The sequence below is a fragment of the Halichoerus grypus genome, chromosome 5 (assembly GCF_964656455.1).
Source record: "Halichoerus grypus chromosome 5, mHalGry1.hap1.1, whole genome shotgun sequence".
Taxonomy (NCBI): Eukaryota; Metazoa; Chordata; class Mammalia; order Carnivora; family Phocidae; genus Halichoerus; species Halichoerus grypus.
This window is the reverse complement of record NC_135716.1, coordinates 167,722,397-167,744,694: the sequence shown is the minus strand read 5'-3', so window position 1 is coordinate 167,744,694 and position 22,298 is coordinate 167,722,397. Positions and strand designations below refer to the sequence as shown.

The 22,298-nt window shown below is 49.3% G+C and overlaps 1 protein-coding gene and 2 long non-coding RNA genes across 4 annotated transcripts in view; 1 reads left to right on the top strand and 2 right to left on the bottom strand.

Moving 5' to 3' along the window:
• Window positions 1-16,894, top strand: part of ARID1A (AT-rich interaction domain 1A) — a 67,803-nt gene extending 50,909 nt beyond the window's left edge. Inside the window, exons 6-20 of one of the 2 annotated variants that reach the window (XM_036116434.2) lie at window positions 59-148; window positions 680-847; window positions 1,488-1,800; window positions 2,953-3,098; window positions 3,193-3,302; window positions 4,527-4,736; window positions 7,213-7,420; window positions 8,755-8,887; window positions 9,063-9,235; window positions 9,578-9,728; window positions 9,810-9,938; window positions 10,023-10,119; window positions 10,575-11,466; window positions 11,814-11,944; window positions 13,791-16,894. In XM_036116434.2, the coding sequence (XP_035972327.1) occupies window positions 59-148; window positions 680-847; window positions 1,488-1,800; window positions 2,953-3,098; window positions 3,193-3,302; window positions 4,527-4,736; window positions 7,213-7,420; window positions 8,755-8,887; window positions 9,063-9,235; window positions 9,578-9,728; window positions 9,810-9,938; window positions 10,023-10,119; window positions 10,575-11,466; window positions 11,814-11,944; window positions 13,791-15,521 (4,682 nt within the window). In that variant the 3' untranslated portion in view covers window positions 15,522-16,894. Of the gene's footprint in view, window positions 1-58; window positions 149-679; window positions 848-1,487; window positions 1,801-2,952; window positions 3,099-3,192; window positions 3,303-4,526; window positions 4,737-7,212; window positions 7,421-8,754; window positions 8,888-9,059; window positions 9,236-9,577; window positions 9,729-9,809; window positions 9,939-10,022; window positions 10,120-10,574; window positions 11,467-11,813; window positions 11,945-13,790 lie in introns of both variants that reach the window. The other variant, XM_036116433.2, reaches the window with a different exon arrangement.
• On the bottom strand, window positions 11,465-19,701 carry LOC144381961 (uncharacterized). Its single transcript, XR_013448323.1, has 3 exons — window positions 18,680-19,701; window positions 13,604-13,664; window positions 11,465-11,576 (listed from the first exon to the last, which is right to left on the bottom strand). It is a non-coding gene; the product is annotated as an uncharacterized LOC144381961 (long non-coding RNA).
• Window positions 19,702-19,912: 211 nt separating this feature from the next.
• Window positions 19,913-21,937, bottom strand: LOC118550965 (uncharacterized). The gene is made up of 2 exons (XR_004924822.2): window positions 21,392-21,937; window positions 19,913-20,685 (listed from the first exon to the last, which is right to left on the bottom strand). It is a non-coding gene; the product is annotated as an uncharacterized LOC118550965 (long non-coding RNA).
• Between the last annotated feature and the right edge of the window lie 361 nt (window positions 21,938-22,298).

Genomic DNA, 22,298 nt, shown 5'->3' with positions numbered 1-22,298 from the left:
CTCCTAGCTAGAATTTCCAGGCTTAGCCATGACTGGCTTCTTTCTCTGTTTGGAGCAGGCAACCAGATGCCACCTCGGCCACCCAGTGGCCAGTCGGACAGCATCATGCATCCTTCCATGAACCAATCGAGCATTGCCCAAGATCGAGGTGAGACCCTGGGCTTTCAGGGAGGTGCAGAAGTCTAAGGGAGCCATTTGATTATCCTGTACAATAGCTTTTGGAGAATTGTATGACCAGGAAGCTTAGGACAATCCCAGCAATGAATTGTGAAGTTAGAGTGGGTTTAACCATGTTGGTGGCTCCAGTATTGTGTTGCCCCCCAGTGTTGTTTCTCAATGTTTGTGCTCTAATGGATTCCTTCCTACATTGTGTCTAATTTGGTCAGCAGATACTGAAGACTTGGCATCAAATCTTTACCCTTTAAATCCTGTCCCATTTTGTTGTCATTGCTGTTTGTCTTTTCAGACCCCCATTTAGTAGAAACAGTTGGCATGCCCTGGTTGGTGGCAATGTCACTTTGGAGGGTGCCTAAAAGAGCACATAATTATATAGCAAATAAGATAAGAGACTTCGTAGGTAGTTGCTAAAGAAAATGTAGATGGTGAGGTCTTATGATAAGGGAGAACATCTGTTCTCATTGTACTGAGGTAATAATATATGGACACTACCCACAAATAGGTTACATGCAGAGGAACCCCCAGATGCCCCAGTACAGTTCCCCCCAGCCCGGCTCGGCCTTATCTCCGCGTCAGCCTTCGGGTGGACAGATGCACACAGGCATGGGCTCCTACCAGCAGAACTCCATGGGGAGCTATGGTCCCCAGGGGAGTCAGTACGGCCCACAGGGTGAGTATGCTACCCAGTTAGGAGTACATAGAGGTGTATACATATGCTGCTCCCTGGGTTGTAAGAGTAGGACTGCCCTTTGCTTTAAATCCACCAAAGCCAGGCCCTAAAAATAGGGCAGGACTGTCACCATGGGAAAGTCCCTGAATATCCCTGAGTCTCTCTTTCATCCGTAAAATGGGGAGAAGGTGTTTAGCTCAAGACTGGGCAAACACTTAATGGTAATTAAAGTAAATTAGTCCTAATAGAATGTATCTTTCCTCAAAATGAGCCCTGGGTGGATCTAAAGCTGAATGTCTTACACGGAACATGGAAGAGACGGCAGATTGCCTATGTCGAAAGGAAGGAGTTCTGGGAGTTGAGGGGCCTGGGTAGCAGCAGAGCCTGCCAGCAAGTCTTGCTCTGTGCTGTACTGGCTTTAGGATGAGAGGACAACTGAGGCCTGCCTTTCTGTGTTCCTGGCCTCCTCCCCCTTTTTTTTAATGGGGTGAAGGCTGCCATGAAGTTGGTCTCTTATCAGACCAAATAGTGAGTGATTCCTATCATTTATTATCTTTGGAGTTTTAGAGCTGAGCGAGATTAAGAAGTTGCTAGTGAGTCACTAACCAAGTCTCTGCGTCTTCTCTTCTTTCCTTCCCAGGAGGCTACCCCAGGCAGCCAAACTATAATGCCTTGCCCAATGCTAACTACCCCAGTGCAGGCATGGCCGGAAGTATGAACCCTATGGGTGCTGGAGGTCAGATGCATGGGCAGCCTGGCATCCCACCTTATGGCACACTCCCTCCAGGGAGAATGAGTCATGCCTCCATGGGCAACCGGCCTTATGGCCCTAACATGGCCAATATGCCACCTCAGGTTGGGTCAGGGATGTGTCCCCCACCAGGGGGCATGAATCGGAAAACTCAAGAAACTGCTGTCGCCATGCATGTTGCTGCCAACTCTATCCAAAACAGGTAAGGCCTGGGAAGTGAAGAGGGTGTCAGCAGAAGGAAATAAATTGTAAAGTGATTTGGGTTGTTGAGATGCTTCTGGATCTGAACCATGCCATCTTGGTAAATATGTGTTTTATCGAGAGCTCTTTAGAAAACTGGGTTTCCTTACAGTGGGAAAGAAAACCAACAAAAGTGCTGATTCTTAAGCATCTTCAGTTGGTATCAAATTTCACATGTCCAGATATTGTATGTAAAGAACTTTAGAAAGCATAGGTTATTTTGATGAGTAAAATAAGTTTTCAGAGTTTCTCTGTTTCTTCTGTCAATCTAGTTTTTTGGTTTCCAAAAGGATTTTAATGATACATATGACTTGGATCTGTAGTGTGAGAAATAGAGGATGGTAAGGTTGTGGTTTGCCATTTCTCTACTGTTCTGTGTGGTTCTTCATGTTTGAATCTGGCACTAAAGTGCAGAGAGCTCATGTGATTTGGTTTAATGACTTTGAAGATTCATCCATTCTTCCTTGGACACTCACTTTGGTGGCCGTTCACTTCAGTGAATATGATTCTACTGGCTTTTAAGGGCTCTGTCTGTGTACCCCTCTGTTGGTGGCTACAGTTCTTACAGTGACTCTTGTATACTGGAATGCTTATGAACTAAGGTAGAATGGGGGGGTTAATGGTAAAGAGATGGGTTTGGTAGTGTTTCAGAATGATGGAAGCATAGAGTTTGCGGTAGGTCCATCAAGAAAGCACCTCCAGGTGCTGTGCCATGAGGGGTCCAGTTTGGTTGGGTTTTGACATGACAGAGTGGTAAAATGTAGGCCTTTTGCCATAGAGAAGCCCTTAAATGGAAACACATTTTGACACTTAGAGGGAGGCAGTACTTAAGAGACATGGTAGGGGTCCCTTCTCCAAGGATTGTATCCTTTAAAATTGAGCTATGGTTTCCTGTTTGGAGCCTGAACCATCGTAGAACCTTTCGTGGGAGGTAGTAGATAGGAATGTCTGGGTCAGGTGGTACATGGTTGTGGTTTGGGAAACCCATAAACTTTTTCCTTGTAAGCCTCACTAGATGATCTTGGCTCACAAACTCTATTTAGCTCAGTTCCAAATATGAAAGCTCAATGTGTCCAACTCTTATCTCTCTCTCACTTTCCATCTTCTTCCTCAGGCCACCAGGCTACCCCAATATGAATCAGGGGGGCATGATGGGAACTGGACCTCCCTACGGACAAGGGATTAATAGTATGGCTGGCATGATCAACCCTCAGGGACCCCCGTATCCCATGGGTGGGACCATGGCCAACAATTCAGCAGGTAAGTCCAAGTCCTTGCTCATCCCAGGAATTTCTTCCAGAATGATCTTCATGTCACAAACTTATTGGACTTGAGATTTTTTTCTCTTTTATAGGGATGGCAGCCAGCCCAGAGATGATGGGCCTTGGGGACGTCAAGTTAACTCCAGCCACCAAAATGAACAACAAGGCAGACGGGACACCCAAGACAGAGTCCAAATCCAAGGTAATGATTTATATCCTGACTCCTCTCAACTCTCTGTCCCATCCTCTCCAGGGATAGGAAGGAAAAAGAAAAGAGGGTGACTAGACTCTAGCCTTTCATGACATGGACTAGATCATCTCAGAAAAGGCTGATCTTCTGATCATGAAGGGTCCCAGGCTAGTAGCTCATTGAATTAGATTTCGTTTAGCCTGAGGGGTCCTGATGTAAATAACACAATGTTCTCACAGCTGTCTGTGATAGAGGAAATGCCAGGCCTGCAGTGTAGAATTCTCTGTAATGCCCTTTGTGAAACTGTGCACCCTATCCTCATGCATTGATAGGTGGTGTGTGCCATGGGCAACTAGTTGCTCTTCTCTTCCTGGACCTTACTCAGAGCAGCAGGAATGGTTGGTGCCCTGTGTTCTATAGAGAGGAAGATGAGGCAGTTGGGGGTTTGGGTCCTTGCTTGGCCTCCCTGTAGGATGGCCCCGAGTGTGCTATCTGTTGGGTTGTGTGGCAGTCTGGGGACCTGTTCAGTGTTTGAATCATTTGAAACATTTCTGCCCTTTGTCATAGCCCATTTTCCCTATCTTATAAAGTAGGGGAAATAAAAATGTACAGCTGCCACGTCCTGTGGACCTTCACCTCTGACTCTCAGACCCTTTTAGCCATCCTCCTGTCTGGGACAGGATATTTAACATCCAAAGCCTTTCAGGCAGGTAGGAGACCCTTCCTTTCTTGAGAGGAGGAAGTTTCTTTTCATTTTAGTCCATCCCATTGTCTCAAAATCAACGTTTTGAGTTTCTTGAGTTCTCTGAAACAGTCTATAAAATCATGCCCAGCCTCCTGGGTAATAGCATGGAAGTAGTATAGTGACATTGTTGTCAGGTGGATAAGGGTTTGACACTTAGCTCTGCTACTTAAAAACAATGAGATTTTAGGAATGGCCTCCTGTGCCTGCTTCCTTATCTTTGAAGAGGAGGATAATTAATAATGCCTGATATATAAAGGCGTCTAGCATGGCACCCAATGCATAACATACGGGCAGTGTTAGCTTCCTTCCTTTACAGGAAGAATTTCTAGCTCCCATTTGGTCTTCTGACCTTGCGAAGGCAGGGTACATGTTACTGACTACCCCAGAATAAGAAGCTTTACCAATGCCCTAATCAAGGGACTTCTGAGACCACCCTTAGCATAGGCTTTGAATCTGACCGGTTCCTATGAATCTTGACCTGCCCCTTCCAGAAATCCAGTTCTTCTACTACAACCAATGAGAAGATCACCAAGTTGTATGAGCTGGGTGGTGAGCCTGAGAGGAAGATGTGGGTGGACCGTTATCTGGCCTTCACGGAGGAGAAGGCCATGGGCATGACAAATCTGCCTGCTGTGGGTAGGAAACCTCTGGACCTCTATCGCCTCTATGTGTCTGTGAAGGAGATTGGTGGATTGACTCAGGTGAGTGCCTAGCACTTGGCTTCCTCTGTGGTTTCAACAAGCCTCTCTCTAGGTACTCAGTGGCTTCACCTGGTGCCAAGCATCCCACAGGGGCATCACCGTCTCCTGCTCTCTGAGGCACATACTGACAGACTGGAAGCACAGGGCTTCCAGAAGATAGGACAAAGACAGGAGGCTGAGACCTCCCTGGGTAGTAGGAAGTATTAGCAATGAGTTTACCATGTGTCTAGGGTCTCACTGGGGTACAAAGATAGGGAGAATGCGGGAGGCAGTTTGGCATAGTGAGCAAGGGCATGGTTTGGAGAGATGAGTCTGGTTTTGAATTCTTTCTTAGCCACTTAACAACACATGTGACCGTAATCAAGGTGAATGACCACTCTGAGCCCTAACTTATTTGTAAAGTAGGGGTAGTGTGTATCCTGCTAGACTGTCAAAAGCTAGAAATAACCTGCACAGCTTACAGCAAGATTCCTGCCACGTGAATCGGTCTGCAGGGTGGTGCGGGTGTGGCCAGAGTAGCTGCTGAGCCTTTCCGTCCAGTCCCCGTGAAGATGGGATTTCAGGAGCTGTTTAATAGAAGTAGCTTATGCAGGATGAAGTAGGTGGGAAGTTGTGTTTAGTTATTCCATATGGCATACTGAAGTGAATGCAGTAATCTGTGCTAAAAACCTCTGAACTGAATACCACCCTGAGCCTCGCCCCTGCTCTGATATCTTACAGCATTGCTTTACACTCAGCCCAGGAGGCAAATAGTTGAGGCAGTGCTGTGCTTTGGGAACTTTCCTCCTATGCGTGTTCTGTAGTCATCAGATCAGGAGCCTGCTGTTGGATCTGAGTTTGTGGCTGAGCTCAGGGGGAGGCGTGGCGGGGAGAGACGTGTTCCAAACCTTCTAAATCAGAAGAGGAAAACAGCTGTCACCAGCAGAAAAGAAAGTGATTGGAATGAAGCCAACCAACAGTCAGTTATGAATTCCTTCTCCCTTCAGGCTTTATTCCCCTCCCCCACAAAGGAAAACAAAACAAAACAAGACACGTGCACACCGCCACATAACTGGCGTGGGAAGCAAAGCCGCAGCAGGCTTCTGAGGTGACCCTGGGCTTATTCTTGCCCTTCTCCCTGGTACTGAGTTCTCCTAGTCAGGCTTCTCCTGCCTGCAGGGAAAGGGAGGGGGCGTGGGGTTAGGTTCGCCATACTTTTGATTGGATAGGCTTCTGGATTCACCGAACCTAGGATGCGGTACGGAGGGAATCCCGAAGCCTGCGCCTGTCTTCCAGTTTGCGAAAGGATGCCAGCCTTTTAGGTGCTGTGATGTAATTGAATGCTAAAGTCAGTGGGAGTTCAGAGGAGAAAGAGTGCCGTTATAAGTTTGTGAAGCTTCCAAGAAGGCAGAATATGAGTCCTGAGCTTCTGTGAAGGATTAGTAGGGTGTAGGTAGAGGAAGGGGTCATCCAGTTGACCGGCCTACGTGGCATGGAGATATAGGAGAGAGTCCGGAATATACCCAACCAACTCCATCCGCAACCTTCAGGCTTCAGCTCAGATGTTAGCGTGCCCTGGAAAGTGTTCCTGGTCACCTCCCCGCCATCTAGGTTGTCCCTCTCTTTGCTTCCTTATCACTCTTCTCTCTGGTATCACAGGTACCAGGTCAGTTGAGCTTCCTTTGTGTGTTGGGACTGGAAAGCTGGTATTCCCAGCCTTTGGGGTGGATGAGTAAGCATAAGAATACATGAAGAAGGACACCTGCCTGGCTAGAGCAGAGAGACCATCTAACTGTAGGGATTGGGGAATGGTCTTGGTCAGTGTGTCCTGAAGCTTAGGAAAGGAGACAAGTATAGGCTGGCCGCTGGGAGGGCACAGAGAAGTTAGAGGGCCTGAAGCGTCTCCTGGACAATCAGGACAGTGACTGGTGAGGGAAGGGGGCTTGTAGTTGGTGACATGTCACTGAGAAGCAGGGCAGCAGTGGCACAAGAATGTAAAATTTGCAAAGAGCCCCACAACGAGAAAACAGCCCAGATATGGAAACCTCCAGTTTGACAAAGTAAGTGTAGCAGAGTGGTAGCTGATATTGCCACGTCTCCATTTTGGAAAATGTTGATTTTTATTGTTGCCTTTGAAGGGGTTTGGATCTGATGGTGATTTGCACACCATTTTTCAGTAGTATACTCGTGTAAAGCATCATACCTTCCGAATTCTGTTCTCTCCCATTAATAATGATGTGAAATTTGCCCTCTTTTGAATAAGCACTGTCTGCTAGTTGCAGTGATCTATGGATAGAGCCTGTTGAGGGTAGAGGGCAGCTAGCCATGGATTTAACATTTGTTGTGGACTCTGCACTGAGGGGGGTTAACTTTGGTGGTTAACTGAGAACTGCGATTCCGTAAGAGATGAGTGCCTGGTAGCCTGATGGGGTTTGGGGCTTGTGAGCAGGAAGACCAGGTGGAAGATGTACCTCGACTCTTCTGGTTGGTTGTACAGGTCAACAAGAACAAAAAATGGCGGGAACTTGCGACCAACCTCAATGTGGGCACCTCAAGCAGTGCTGCCAGCTCCTTGAAAAAGCAGTATATCCAGTGTCTCTATGCCTTTGAGTGCAAGATTGAACGGGGAGAAGACCCTCCCCCAGACATCTTTGCAGCTGCTGATTCCAAGAAGTCCCAGCCCAAGATCCAACCTCCCTCTCCTGGTAAGGATCGGGTGAGCAGCCCCACTAAGGCTCACCCTTCACGGGGAGCATTCAGGGGTCCAGGCTCCTTATTCAGCGGTGCGTGGCCCCAGGGACATGTGCGCTGCCCTGCCCTACCCCAGGGCTTACCACGCTGACAGAACTAAAGAGCGGACAGTGGCGACTCCCTTGAGAGGTAGTCTGCAGCAGCCCTTAAGTTTTAATTTTCATTGTGCACCTGGCATCTTGCCAAATGTTTGTAAACTAGCGAGTAGGAGGGACACCAGAGGAGTAGGGAAATCTGACAAATCGCAGTGAGGCAGGGCCATCTGGGAGCTTTGGCCCACTGATGTCAGCGCCTTAGAATGCAGCTCAGACTAGAGCCCTGAATTCCCCAGGGAGCTGAGATGCTAATGAATGGGAAGGAGGGGGTGGGGAGGGGATATGAATGGAACTCTCTGATGGGAGTGCCTCTGCCCACCCTCCTTTCTGAGAAGAGGCTGGGGCCTGGGCAAGCATGGGGAGGGAAGAAGGCCAGGGCTCCTAGAAGGTGGGTGTGAACACATGTGCCCTGGTGTTGACCTCTGAGGGTGTAATGAGTGCCTGAGATGACTCATCGGCTGGGGAGGCCTAAGCAGTGGGATATCTGCTGCTGGGAATGGTAACTAATGGAAACATTAATTACTGGTAGTTCTGCTCGCATCAGCTTAGAAGAACATTGGAACCTGAGAGGTGACACTGTGCTAGATGCTTGTGAGTAGGAGCTCCTAGGTTCTTAAAGTACACTGAAGGTTTGGGGCAAGGTAGAGCCTTCCTACCTAGGATTCCAGGGGCTCTGACTGGGAACTTGTGCACCAGCATTACAGGGTTTAGTAGGTTAGACAGGGTCCTTGGGGAAGTAAAGACAAGTAGTCAGGGAAGCTGGCAGAGACACAAGGGAACACTAGCATGGTGGTGGCATTGCCACACTACTCCTGTTCTCCAAATGCGAAACAGTATCAGGGAGCAATGGAAACCTCAAATTCCCCAGGGCACCTGGGCGGCTCAGTCAGTTAAGCGTCCGACTCTTGATCTCAGCTCAGGTCTTGATCTCAGGGTCGTGAGTTCAAGCCCCACGTCAGGCTCCACACTGGGCATGGAGCCTATATTAAAAAAAAAGAAGAAGAAGAAGAAGAACCCTCAAATTCCCTTTTTATTACCTGGCCTTACATATTCCCTGCTGAGAGGGGTGATTTAGGCTTTAAAGAACCCCAGCTTTAGCCTTATAACAGTCCTTTCCAAAGAAACCCCAGGGCATATGTATATTTCTCTGAGAGTTAAACACCTGCCAGCTCACCCCACATCTCTGTCCACAGCGGGATCTGGGTCTATGCAGGGGCCACAGACACCTCAGTCAACCAGCAGTTCCATGGCAGAAGGAGGAGACCTGAAGCCACCAACTCCAGCATCCACACCACACAGTCAGATCCCCCCCTTGCCAGGCATGAGGTAAGGCCAGGAGCAGGGGCAGGTTGCTTGGAGGACCTGGGCAGAAGTGCATGAGCTTCTGTGCAGCCCAGGGTGGTCCCTGCTCTGCCCACCCAGCCAGGGACTCTCACGTGCCCTGCTTACTGAAGGAATTGCTTTATTTGGGGTTTAATTGGCTTTCCTCACTCTGGAGCAGGAGCAATTCGGTTGGGATCCAGGATGCCTTTCCTGATGGAAGTGACCCCACATTCCAGAAGCGGAATTCCATGACTCCAAACCCTGGGTACCAGCCCAGTATGAATACCTCTGACATGATGGGGCGCATGTCCTACGAGCCAAATAAGGATCCTTATGGCGGCATGAGGAAAGGTGACCAACTGCTTGAGGACAGGGCCAGGGAAATGGGGGGATATCTTGAGAGTGGTTCATGGTTTGTCAAGCCATTCTCGGAGATAAGGCCTTTCCAGACCCAACCACCACTCTTCATCCCTACCTCCTTTCTTGTTTCCCTCTCCCTGGCCTCACCTTGTCACACCTTAACAAGTACGTGCTCTTTGCTGGTTGGAGCCTCTTTAGATCTCTTCTGAACCCGTCAAGGAAACTAGGAACAAACCCGAGCCCTGAAGAGGGCTTGGTCTTTGGGGCAGGCAAGGTGTAGGCTGCGAGGCCTGCTGGCTTACCGGTTTGCTCACACCTTCTTTCTGCGCACAGCTCCAGGGAGCGATCCTTTCATGTCCTCGGGGCAGGGCCCCAACGGCGGGATGGGAGACCCCTATAGCCGAGCTGCCGGCCCTGGGCTGGGAAATGTGGCGATGGGACCGCGACAGCACTATCCCTATGGAGGGCCTTATGACAGAGTGAGGTGAGCGTGGCCCCTGCTCCTGTCCCACCCCAGCCCCCCACAGCTATTGTGGACTCAATCCACTGCTCCACCTGTGTACAGGACGGAGCCTGGAATAGGACCCGAGGGAAACATGGGCACTGGAGCCCCACAGCCGACTCTCATGCCTTCCAACCCAGACTCGGGGATGTACTCTCCCAGCCGCTACCCCCCGCAGCAGCAGCAGCAGCGGTGAGTGAAGGCTGCGGTCGGCGTCGCCGTGGCTCAGGCTTTGCCACTTCCCGCCCTGATCCTCTGATTCTCTCCCTCCTGCAGACATGATTCCTATGGCAATCAGTTCTCCACTCAAGGCACCCCTTCCGGCAGCCCCTTCCCCAGCCAGCAGACCACAATGTATCAGCAGCAGCAGCAGGTGAGGAGGGCAGCTGGGTTCCCCCCAGGAGCCGGTTAGAAGGCTGAGTTGGAGAGTTTAAGGAGGGCTTGCTCTAGATCCTTTGGTATGCTCCCACCCACATAGTTCTGCTGAAGAGCCGAGCCCTCAATCTCATCCCTGTTTAGATTCCAGCCCGGTCTCGCTAGTTCTCCAAAACGGCTAGAAACCGATCTTATTTTGATTTTTGAACTTTTCTACATTTTTCTACCTAGAGCAAGGGAGACCAGGGGAAATAGGGACTGATTCTTGCTTTCAGAAACAACTTCAAAAGATCATTTGTAAAGGTGATTCCTTTCTTCCCTTGGAGTCCCTGTCCTCCCCTGGAGGCACAGAAGGAAGCCCGGCGAGTATCTGGTGTAGCCATCTCGGCAGCTGTGCGTCTTGTGTCCCTGCGTGCAGAATATTAACTGCCCCTCTGCTTGTCCCTGTCTTAGAATTACAAACGGCCGATGGACGGCACATACGGCCCTCCTGCCAAGCGGCACGAAGGGGAGATGTACAGCGTGCCGTACAGCACGGGGCAGGGGCAGCCCCAACAGCAGCAGTTGCCCCCCGCCCAGCCCCAGCCTGCCAGCCAGCAGCAAGCCGCCCAGCCTTCCCCTCAGCAAGATGTGTACAACCAGTATGGCAACGCCTATCCTGCCACGGCCGCCGCTGCTACTGAGCGCCGACCAGCGGGCGGCCCCCAGAACCAGTTTCCATTCCAGTTTGGCCGAGACCGTGTCTCTGCGCCCCCCGGCTCCAATGCCCAGCAGAACATGCCACCGCAGATGATGGGCGGCCCCATACAAGCATCGGCTGAGGTCGCTCAGCAAGGCACCATGTGGCAGGGGCGTAATGACATGACCTACAATTACACCAACAGGCAGAGCACTGGCTCTGCCCCCCAGGGCCCCGCCTACCATGGCGTGAACCGAACAGATGAAATGCTGCATACGGATCAGAGGGCCAACCATGAAGGCCCGTGGCCTTCCCATGGCACACGGCAGCCCCCATATGGTCCCTCTGCCCCCGTGCCCCCCATGACAAGGCCCCCTCCTTCCAACTACCAGCCCCCGCCAAGCATGCAGAATCACATTCCTCAGGTATCCAGCCCCGCTCCCCTGCCCCGGCCAATGGAGAACCGCACCTCTCCTAGCAAGTCTCCATTCCTACACTCTGGGATGAAGATGCAAAAGGCAGGTCCCCCAGTACCTGCCTCGCACATAGCACCTGCCCCCGTGCAGCCGCCCATGATTCGGCGGGACATCACCTTCCCACCTGGCTCCGTGGAAGCAACACAGCCCGTGTTGAAGCAGAGGAGGCGGCTCACGATGAAAGACATCGGTAAGGAGACCTCCCTCGTCAGGTTGCTTCATCTGCCCCTTAAAATCTTGTCCATTTTTCTTTCTCCATCCTAATATTCCGGATGGGATAAGATCTTGGTCCAGTGTTGTCTAAAATAGAGCCAAAGAACTTTGGATAAGGAAAACAGCTGATTTCAGGCTTTACCAAAAGAAGCGCCGTGCAGTGATGTCCTAAGGGAGCCTAGAAGCAGATGTGTGTCCTCTCCTAGATAGGAACTGCCTCCCGCCATGTGTTATCTTCAGAGTAGCCTGACTGATGGGCCAGCCCTGGGGGAGCATCTGGCCAACCTGGGCTTGGTAGATGGGCGACATGGAGGTTTATTTCAGGAACCCCGGAGGCATGGCGGGTAATGATGTCCCTCAAGTCTGGGCTGCTGGCAGAGAGCACATGGGCATTAGACACCATTAACATCCTGCTGTATGATGACAACAGCATCATGACCTTCAACCTCAGTCAGGTGAGTACAGGTGCCTGGGAAAGATTGGAAGAATGGGAGGGCCTGGGATCTTGAAGTAGACCGCACTAAGTGACACAGGGCATTAAGCCATCCCCGGCCAACATGGTCTCCCCTCTCTCGCTCACTCTCTGGTATCTTCTGTGCCAGTGCTTTGATCCCATGCCAGTACTTTGCCACTGGCCATGGGCCCAGAACACTGAGAACAATAATAATTTGTGTAAGGTATCAGGATTGACTTCAAAGGGAATTTGGGAGAAACTTTTTGGTATTGGTAAGAAATGCAAAAAAAAAAAAAAAAAAAAAAGGAATGCAGATTCTGTTGGTGTGAGTGAAGACACCCAACTTTCAAGACTACCAAGAAAAACCTGTGGTCTTTATTAGTGAGCACGGCAGTTTCTTCTTCTCTGTCTTCATGCACTGTGAATATAGGAGGTCTTTATTGATCCCGTTTTCCTAAGGTATAGAAGGGGAAGTGAAGTCTGCTTGTGGGTGGTGGTGGTGGTGGTGGTATTTTAATTATGTTCTTGCAGAGGTGATTCTCCAGATCCTCTCTCCACAAGACGTGCACCTTGAGTCTTCCCAATAGCTAGGAAGAGTTTCTGCTGCACCATCCCACTCTTTCTTTTGATCATCCTTAGTGTACCTACCAACCTATCTATCAAGGAGCTGACTAGAGGGAATTGTTAAGAGTTAACCATTTCGTGTGCCATCACTTTGTGCTAGGTCCTTCATGTGTTCTTTCATATCATCTTCACAACAGCCTTCTGAGACACATGTGGCCTCCTAGAGAAGAGTAAATAGGCTCAGAGTCTTATCTTTGCCCAAGTTCACACAGCTGTCAGCAGTCTTTCTGATTCCAGAGCCCAACTTTATGTCCATTACATAAAATTGCCCCCCATGAGAAGGAAAAGGAACAGATATTGATTGAGCAATTTCCATATGCCAGGCATTTGGTATATTCCATTTAGACCTCAGAACAGTCATGTCAAGTGTAGGAATTTCCATTGCGTTCAGTGGAAAGATAGAAGTAGTATAGGTTAGAGAGTTGAAATCACATGGCTAGTTCCTAGAAAAGCTAGAATGCAAACCTAGGTCTTTCTAATTCTAAAGCCCTTATTTTTTCCATTCTGCTTTATTCTCTTTGGCCAGAGATTAATCTGACTGGAGATTAGTGTTTTCTTCTAGAGGTAAATGACCTATACAGGATCCAAGCTGGAACTTGGGTCTACCTAGCACCAGCTTGGACCAATGTTTGGAGGACTGAAGCCTCATCCCACTCATTATGTTGCATGATTGATTCATGGAGGTCCAGCCTCCTGGAATGTTGGGGAGCTAGGAGAAGAGAGCAGGTCAACATCTGTCCACACTGCTTTCCCTTTGTCAGCTCGTGTTGAAGGGATCATCCCACCATGCCTAGCCTTGGGCTGTGCTTGGCAGTGGAATATAGAGAGTGTCTTAGGAGGGACAGTATCAATGACCAGCAGGTAGGAAACTGGGCCTGGTGAAGAAAAGCAGGAATTGGTTGGGAAGAGGAGGCCGAGAGGTGAGGTGCAGAGCTGTCGGTCAGCATGTCCGTCCTGCTGGAGGCAGGTTCCGTGAAGGTAGGCTGAGCAGAAGGAAGAACTGTGTGCCGGGCGTAGGAAAGATTGAATGACTTACTCTGGGGAGAGCCTTTGGTAAAGGAGCAGCTCTGTCTCTCCTGCGGATGCAGATGTCTGACCTACAAGGAAAGGAGGTAGAAGATGAGGGGATTAGCTAGAAGACTGTGGGAGGCCTCTCAGATCAAGGACTCTCTCCTTTGGCCCACTTTTCTTCCTTCATTTATTTCCTGTTTTTCTCTCTTCAGCTCCCAGGTTTGCTAGAGCTCCTTGTGGAATATTTCCGACGTTGCCTGATCGAGATCTTTGGCATTTTAAAGGAGTATGAGGTGGGTGACCCAGGACAGAGAACACTACTGGACCCTGGGAGATTCAGCAAGGCGTCTAGTCCAGCCCCCATGGAGGGGGAGGAAGAGGAAGACCTTCTAGGTCCTAAACTAGAGGAGGAAGAAGAAGAGGAAGTAGTGGAAAATGACGAGGAGATGGCCTTCTCGGGCAAGGACAAGGCAGCCTCAGAGAGTAGTGAGGAGAAACTGATTAGTAAGTTTGACAAGCTTCCAGTAAAGATTGTGCAGAAGAATGACCCGTTTGTGGTGGACTGCTCAGATAAGCTTGGGCGCGTGCAGGAGTTTGACAGTGGCCTGCTGCACTGGCGGATTGGTGGGGGGGACACCACTGAGCATATCCAGACCCACTTCGAGAGCAAGACAGAGCTGCTGCCGACCCGGCCTCATGTGCCCTGCCCACCAGTCACCCGGAAACATGTCACAGCAGCAGAGGGTACGCCAGGGACAACAGAACAGGAGGGCCCCCCACCTGATGGCCCTCCAGAGAAACGGATCACAGCCACAATGGATGACATGTTGTCCACCCGGTCTAGCACGTTGACCGAGGAGGGAGCTAAGAATGCAGAGGCCACCAAGGAGAGCAGCAAGTTTCCATTCGGCATCAGCCCGGCACAGAGCCACCGGAACATCAAGATCCTAGAGGACGAACCCCACAGTAAAGATGAGACCCCACTGTGTACCCTTCTGGACTGGCAGGATTCCCTGGCTAAGCGCTGCGTCTGTGTCTCCAATACCATCCGAAGCCTGTCGTTTGTGCCTGGCAACGACTTTGAGATGTCCAAACACCCGGGGCTGCTGCTGATCCTGGGCAAGCTGATCCTCCTGCACCACAAGCACCCAGAGCGGAAGCAGGCACCACTGACTTACGAGAAGGAGGAGGAGCAGGACCAAGGGGTGAGCTGCAACAAAGTGGAGTGGTGGTGGGACTGCTTGGAGATGCTCCGGGAAAACACCTTGGTCACGCTCGCCAACATCTCGGGGCAGTTGGACCTCTCCCCGTACCCTGAGAGCATTTGCCTGCCTGTCCTGGACGGACTCCTACACTGGGCAGTCTGCCCTTCCGCTGAAGCCCAGGACCCCTTCTCCACCCTGGGCCCCAACGCCGTCCTCTCCCCCCAGAGACTGGTCTTGGAAACCCTCAGCAAACTCAGCATCCAGGACAACAATGTGGACCTGATCCTGGCCACGCCCCCCTTCAGCCGCCTGGAGAAGTTGTATAGCACCATGGTGCGCTTCCTCAGTGACCGAAAGAACCCGGTGTGCCGGGAGATGGCCGTGGTTCTGCTGGCCAACCTGGCGCAGGGCGACAGCCTGGCAGCCCGCGCCATCGCCGTGCAGAAGGGCAGCATCGGCAACCTCCTCGGCTTCCTGGAGGACAGCCTTGCTGCCACCCAGTTCCAGCAGAGCCAGGCCAGCCTGCTCCACATGCAGAACCCGCCCTTCGAGCCAACTAGTGTGGACATGATGCGGCGGGCTGCCCGCGCGCTGCTGGCCCTGGCCAAGGTGGACGAGAACCACTCGGAGTTCACGCTGTACGAGTCACGGCTGTTGGACATCTCGGTATCACCGTTGATGAACTCATTGGTTTCACAAGTCATTTGTGATGTACTGTTTTTGATTGGCCAGTCATGACAGCCGTGGGACACCTCCCTCCCTGTGTGTGTGTGCGTGTGTGGAGAACTTAGAAACTGACTGTTGCCCTTTATTTATGCAAAACCACCTCAGAATCCAGTTTACCCTGTGCTGTCCAGCTTCTCCCTTGGGTAAAAAGTCTCTCCTGTTTCTCTTTCCTCCTTCTCTCCCGCCCCCCCGCCCCCCCACTCACACCTTTCTGTTCCTTGTCCTCACCTTACCCCCCTCAGGACCCCACCCTATTTGAAAAGACAAAGCTCTGCCTACATAGAAGACTTTTTTATTTTAACCAAAGTTACTGTCGTTTACAGTGAGTTTGGGGAAAAAAAAATAAAATAAAATAAAATAAAAATGGCTTTCCCGGCCCTTGCATCAACGGGATGCCACATTTCATAACTGTTTTTAATGGTAAAAAAAAAAAAAGGAAAAAAATACAAAAAAAAAAAACCTCTGAAGGACAAAAAAGGTGACTGCTGAACTGTGTGTGGTTTATTGTTGTACATTCACAATCTTGCAGGAGCCGAGAAGTTCGCAGTTGTGGACAGACCCTGTTCACTGGAGAGGCCTGTGCAGTAGAGTGTAGACCCTTTCATGTACTGTACTGTACACCTGATACTGTAAACATACTGTAATAATAATGTCTCACATGGAAACAAGAGAAAACGCTGGGTCAGCAGCAAGCTGTAGTTTTTAAAAATGTTTTTAGTTAAATGTTGAGGAGAAAAAAAAAAAAGGCTTTTCCCCCAAAGTATCATGTGTGAACCTACAACACCCTGACCTCTTTCTCTCCTCCTTGATTGTATGAATAACCCTGAGATCACCTCTTAGAACTGGTTTTAACCTTTAGCTGCAGCGGCTCCGCTGCCACGTGTGTATATATATGACGTTGTACATTGCACATACCCTTGGATCCCCACAGTTTGGTCCCCCTCCCAGCCGCCCCTTTATAGTATGACGAGTTAACAAGTTGGTGACCTGCACAAAGCGAGACACAGCTATTTAATCTCTTGCCAGACGTCGCCCCTCTTGGCGCGACGCTGTACAGGTCTCTGTAAAAAGTCCTTGCTGTCTCAGCAGCCAATCAACTTATAGTTTATTTTTTTCTGGGTTTTTGTTTTGTTTTGTTTTCTTTCTAATCGAGGTGTGAAAAAGTTCTAGGTTCAGTTGAAGTTCCTGATGAAGAAACACAATTGAGATTTTTTCAGTGATAAAATCTGCATATTTGTATTTCAAACAATGTAGCTAAAACTTGATGTAAATTCCTCCTTTTTTCCTTTTTTGGCTTAATGAATATCATTTATTCAGTATGAAATCTTTATACTATATGTTCCACGTGTTAAGAATAAATGTACATTAAATCTTGGTAAGACGTTTGTGAGGCTTTTTACTGTTTTCAGACGATTTAACAACCTGACCTTTTGCGGGGGCGGGGGTTGCTGGTCCTGTTCTTGGAAATCTCCCTTGGTGTGCCCTCTTCCCTGAATGGTGGCATCCTGGGCCCTGTCATTTCTGTACCATATTCCGCTCTACCTTCCACAGTGTAAGTAAATTCAAGAAAGCATCTGCGATGATTTCACCTGCAAGAGGAAGTTCTCGGCATAAAAGGCTGTTAGCCTCTTGAAATAAAATGGGTGTAAATAGCCAAAGAAATTTTGATGATAGTCTAGAAAAAAAAATTTTTTTTGAAATAGTTGGCTTAAGGGAGGATATCTGCTTTTCTAAGAAAAGAAATTTTTTAAAGATTTATTTATTTGACAGAGACACAGCAAGAGAGGGAACACAAGCAGGGAGAGGGGGAGAGGGAGAAGCAGGCTTCCCGCTGAGCAGGGTGCCCGATGCGGGGTTCCATCCCAGGACCCCGGAACCATGACCTAAGCCGAAGGCAGACACTTAACGACTGAGCCACCCAGGTGCCCCTTTTCTAAGAAATTTTTAACAGTAAGACAAGCATTTATCTCAAGGCAGCCTCCAACTTAACTGTGTGGAAGATTAATTTGAACACTCCCGAGCTAAAATGCCCTATCTTCCCCTAGAAACCTGCTTCTCCCATACTTTCCCCAGGAAACAACAACTCCATTGCTTGGCAAAACAAAACAAAACAAAAAACTACTTTCGTTTCCACATCCAGTCTGTTCGCCCTCTCCAAAAAAGAACCCTCAGCCGGGCCACTACCACTGTAGTTCAAGACACTATCCTATCATTCTTAAATTCTTGAAATATCCTCCTTGTTTCTGCTTTGCCTGGTTGAACCTATTCTTGACATTAGCAACCAGAACACTCCCTTTAAAACCTAAGATCAAAATCCTTCAGTCTTCTCACTCGGGAGTAAAGTCCAGATCCTTATAAATGACCTGCGAGACCCTTGGTCGTCTGGCTTGCTGTTAGATTTCTGGGCCCCCTTTCTCTTCCCCATTGCTCACTCCCCCACAAAGGAATGTTTCCACCTTAGGGATTTTGCATCTACCATCCCCTCTGTCCAGAATACTCTTCGACCAGATAACTGTGACTGAAGTCCTCTTCTTCGGGTCTTCGCTCAAATACTGTGTCGGTGAACCTTCCCTAGCCACCTTATTTAAAATAGCAATCTCTGCCCCCCTGCCTTATTTCCCTCTCTGCCTTATTCTTCTTTGTAGCCCTTGTTACGTCCGGCCTGTTGTACGGTTGCCCCTTGAACGGTGTGGAGGCCAGGGCTGCCAGCACCCTGCCCGGGCAAAAATACTTTTTTTTTTTTCAAATTTTACAAATGTTGCTTTTATTTATTTTTACTTTTTGTTTTTTAAGTAATCTTTACCCCCAACGTGGGGTGTGAAGTCATGACCCTGAGATTGAGTCACATCCTCTACTGACTGAGCCAGCCAGGCACCCCCCAGAAATACACGTATAAATTTTGACTCCCCCAAAACCTACACTAATAGCCTACTGTTGACCGGAAGCCTTACTGATACATAAACAGTAGATCAACACCTATTTTGTATGTTATCTGTATTATATGCAGTATGCCTACAATCAAGTAAGGAAGAGGGAAAGAATGTTAGGAAGATCATAAGGAAGAGAGAATACATTTATAGTACTGCACTGTGTCAAAAAAAATCTGTTTAAGTGGACCCGTGCAGTTCAAACCCTCTGTTGTTCAAGGGTCAACCGTATATTTTACTCACCTGTCGTCTCCCACTAGAATGTAAGCTCTCTGAGGGCATTATTATTTTGGTCACTGCTACATCCGGGTCCTACGCGACACGGGGTGACCACTTAAGGAGTTGTTGAATGGAACTGTAGATGTTGGCCAGATGCAGTTACTTTTATGAGGCGAATGTTGCCATATACAGCGTCTCTGTTCATCTCCTTCCTTGGGGAAACAGCGGAGAGACCAGAAGCAGTAGCAGAGAAAATGCCATTGTTGTGGACACTTAGAAGTGAAACTCGAAACATCAGTTTTCTAGTGCGTACCTACTTGTGGACCAGACGTAGCCCATCGAGTAATCCTGCAAGGATTGTGCCTGCGAGTCAGGATTCTGGCTCCCATTTTACAGCTGAGGAAAGTGGTTTGAGCGCACCCACCGAGCGGGGTCCCGCAGCTGCGGCCCTCCTCCCCGGGGCAGAGGACCCCAGGAGTAACTGAAGCTAGCTGCAGAGCTCAGCAGGCAAGATTTGTTTTTGTCGTATTCAGCATGAGGTAAAAATTGTCCCAAGAATTTCAATCAAGTGTTCATCGAGCTGAGTGTGCTTGTTAATATTTGGGTCAGGGACAGGAATGAATAATCAGTATTCCTCTATTGATCGAGGGGGAGGGAGGTAGAGACAATGGCTCACCTTCGTCAACCAAGATGCCTTCCTAGGACTCTTCTGGAAAAAAAACTACACGGGAAACTTTTCATATCTATATTTTGGTGAGCTGTGTTGCTAATGGCTATGTTTTGTACCGGGCCTCTTGAACTCCATTTTCTAGTGTAGAAAGTGCATTTCTGGGCTATGTGTGGAGCATTACCTAGGAGTTTGGTTTCCTGGGTTCCTTTCATCTGCTCCCCTGCAATGCAGGGGGAGCCTAGCCTGGTCTCCAGTTTCGGACTGGAGTTACCACAGGCTGAGAGAACTGCTAGCCACTGAGCTGTGAGTAATTTGCTTTTGAGAAGTAAATAGAACCTCGCCAGTAGAGAACCCAGGGGTGTGGCCAGTAGTTCTTTTCCCAGGCTCCTCCCCCCCGCCCCCTCCCCCCCAAATGACCTTAACCTTCTTTCATAGCTGGAGAGCTGCCAAGTCTGGCCTAAACAATACTCTCAACCTCATTGGCTCTTTTGCCTTGCAGCCACAGCCACCCCCAAGTGGCTAAGGCCCTTCCCACTAGGCCGCAGTCGGGTCAAGGTTTTCTAAGTACTGAAAGGCAAACACCGAAGGAAGGGTGAAAAATATTTAGTGTCTGCGGCCTCTAAAGGATCAGTGTTTGGCTCCTGCAGTTGAGAGGCAGGGTGGGGTGTCCCGCGGTGGATGGACACCTTCAAATGATACAACAGAGGCCAAACGGAATGTCCAAAACCTGACTGGTGCCACCCCCGATTTCAGGACGGATGTGAATGTCACCCAACACCCTTGGAAACTGCCAGTGAGTGCCCACAGAGAAAAGATGGAGCGTGAAGTTCTGCCTGTCATCACAGGCACTAGCCCCTGCCTGCTAGGTTGGCAGTAACAGAATCAGAAGCCAATGTGGTCACTTTTGTCCCATAACGGCGTGGCCTCAAAGCCAAGATGAGGGTCAGCTATTCCATCATTCCCATAGGGCTGGGGCCATGGAAAGTCTCGTGTCTGAAACTGAATTACCGAGAATGGACACACTGGTCTGTTCCTCCGCCCGGTCTGCAGCCAAAGCCATCTTTGGATACGGTACCTGGAGCCAGGCAAGGTGCTACAGAAAGAAACGAGTTGTCAGGTTGCTCCAGCATGGTGAGTGCTCCATGAGAACCACCGAACTTCCTTCTTCACACCTCCAGTGGGAACATCGCTCTTCCCCCTTTTTGTTCAGGGAATTACAACAGCCCGTCTTCAGTGAGCACTTTGGGCCAAGCGCTATAGAATCCATGAGGTAGATATTACTGTCATCTCCATGAGGACAAGGACTGTGTCCGTCTTGTTCAGTGCTACATCCTCATCCCCTGTCACATGGGAGGCACTCCTATTTTGTGGAGTAAGATGGGAATTTAGTAGAGGAAAGAGTAGATAGGAGCTGTTAAGACGCGGTGTGCACTCTGCAGGGTTCTTGGCGTAGCCTGTGCACGTTCTTGGTTGTATGGAACCAAAGGAAGAGAGGGAAAGAGGTAAACCTGAGAAAGTTTAAAATAGTGTGGAGTGGCAGGAAAGAAAAAGCAGCCTGGAGATCTGAATTCAAGTCTCGCCTTAGCCACCAGCTATGTAACTTCGGGCTAGCCACTTCCCTTTTCTGAGCCTCGTTCCCACACCCATAAAATAGAGGTATCAGGGCAAACAAACTGATTTATCAACCAAATCTTTACTGAGTACACACAATGTGCAAAGCACTGTTCTAAGTACTGGTAATACTTCGGTGAACGTGGCCCCTGCTCTCACAAGCTTATAATCCATAAGAGGGGGACAGACAATGAAAGCAGTAAAATTCATAGACAGGACAATCAGGTGGTGATAGGTGCTATGGAGATAACAGAACAGGGTGATGGGATAGTACAGCGTGCTGGATGTGGCTGGGTAGTGGGAAAAAGCCTCTCTGAGGAGGCCACCTTTCAGCTGAGACCTGAAGGTAGTGGGCTGGCCAAAGGGTGGTCCGGCAGTGAGGCATTTCAAGCAGGGGAAGCAGCAAGAGCAGAGCCAGGCAAGTTCAAGGAACAGAAATGCTGTAACTCTCTTACCTTCTAGGATTCTAGAAACAGTGATGCATTGCTTGTATTGTTTAGGTCAGAAATTTGTATTATGAAATCATTTGTTGGTGGTATGGGATATTTGCTTCTTAATGGAAGTGACCGGGTGGTATAGAGTCGTTCTGGAGCCCTTGGATACGTCTGTCTGCCTGGCTCTCCCACCGTGCTGGTTGCTCAGCTGGCTCCCTGTGTAGATGCAGGCTCCATTTTAGCTGCAGACTCTAAAAGCAGACTGGAGAGAGCTGCCTCCTCAATTACTTGCCCGCAGTCTTGGAGGCCCTTCTAGAACCCCCTCCCATCCCACCTAGTCTTCCTCCATTCTGACAAGCCAGGGCTTTGAGAGCACAAGGTTCAGCTTTCTTGTTTTCCTGTCAGAGCAGGAGCCAGAAAATGAAACAGGAAACAGAGCGGAAGAGGAGGGGGGTGGGTAGCAGAGAAGGAAAGGAAGGAGAAATTGCTGGAAAGTAGAGCTGAAGATCTGGACAAAGTTCTACCTCTAACGGGTGACAGTTGAGCTGTTAGGAAACATTCCGACTTGTCACAAGAGACCCCTGTCCTTTTTACAAACGGATTTTTGAGGGAATTTGGTGTGGACGGAGGAAACCTTAAGAATGCATGTCTTTTTCCCTTGTGAATTCACAAAGCAAGTACAGTTCATTGCTCGGTTTTGTCTTTGCAAACAGAGTGCTGCTGGGAGGCTCATGGACTTCTAGAGATTCAAGCCACAACTTCAGGCCCCAGTCACGAGTGTGCACCACAGCTTTGCCAATTCACTGACAGGCTTCTGGAGCTGAGAACAAGTGTGTGTCACTGAAAAAACTGGGGAAGAGTCTTCTCCATTTTTGTTCCCTTCTCCAACTCAGGACTAACATGTGATTTCTACTTTATCCACCTTACA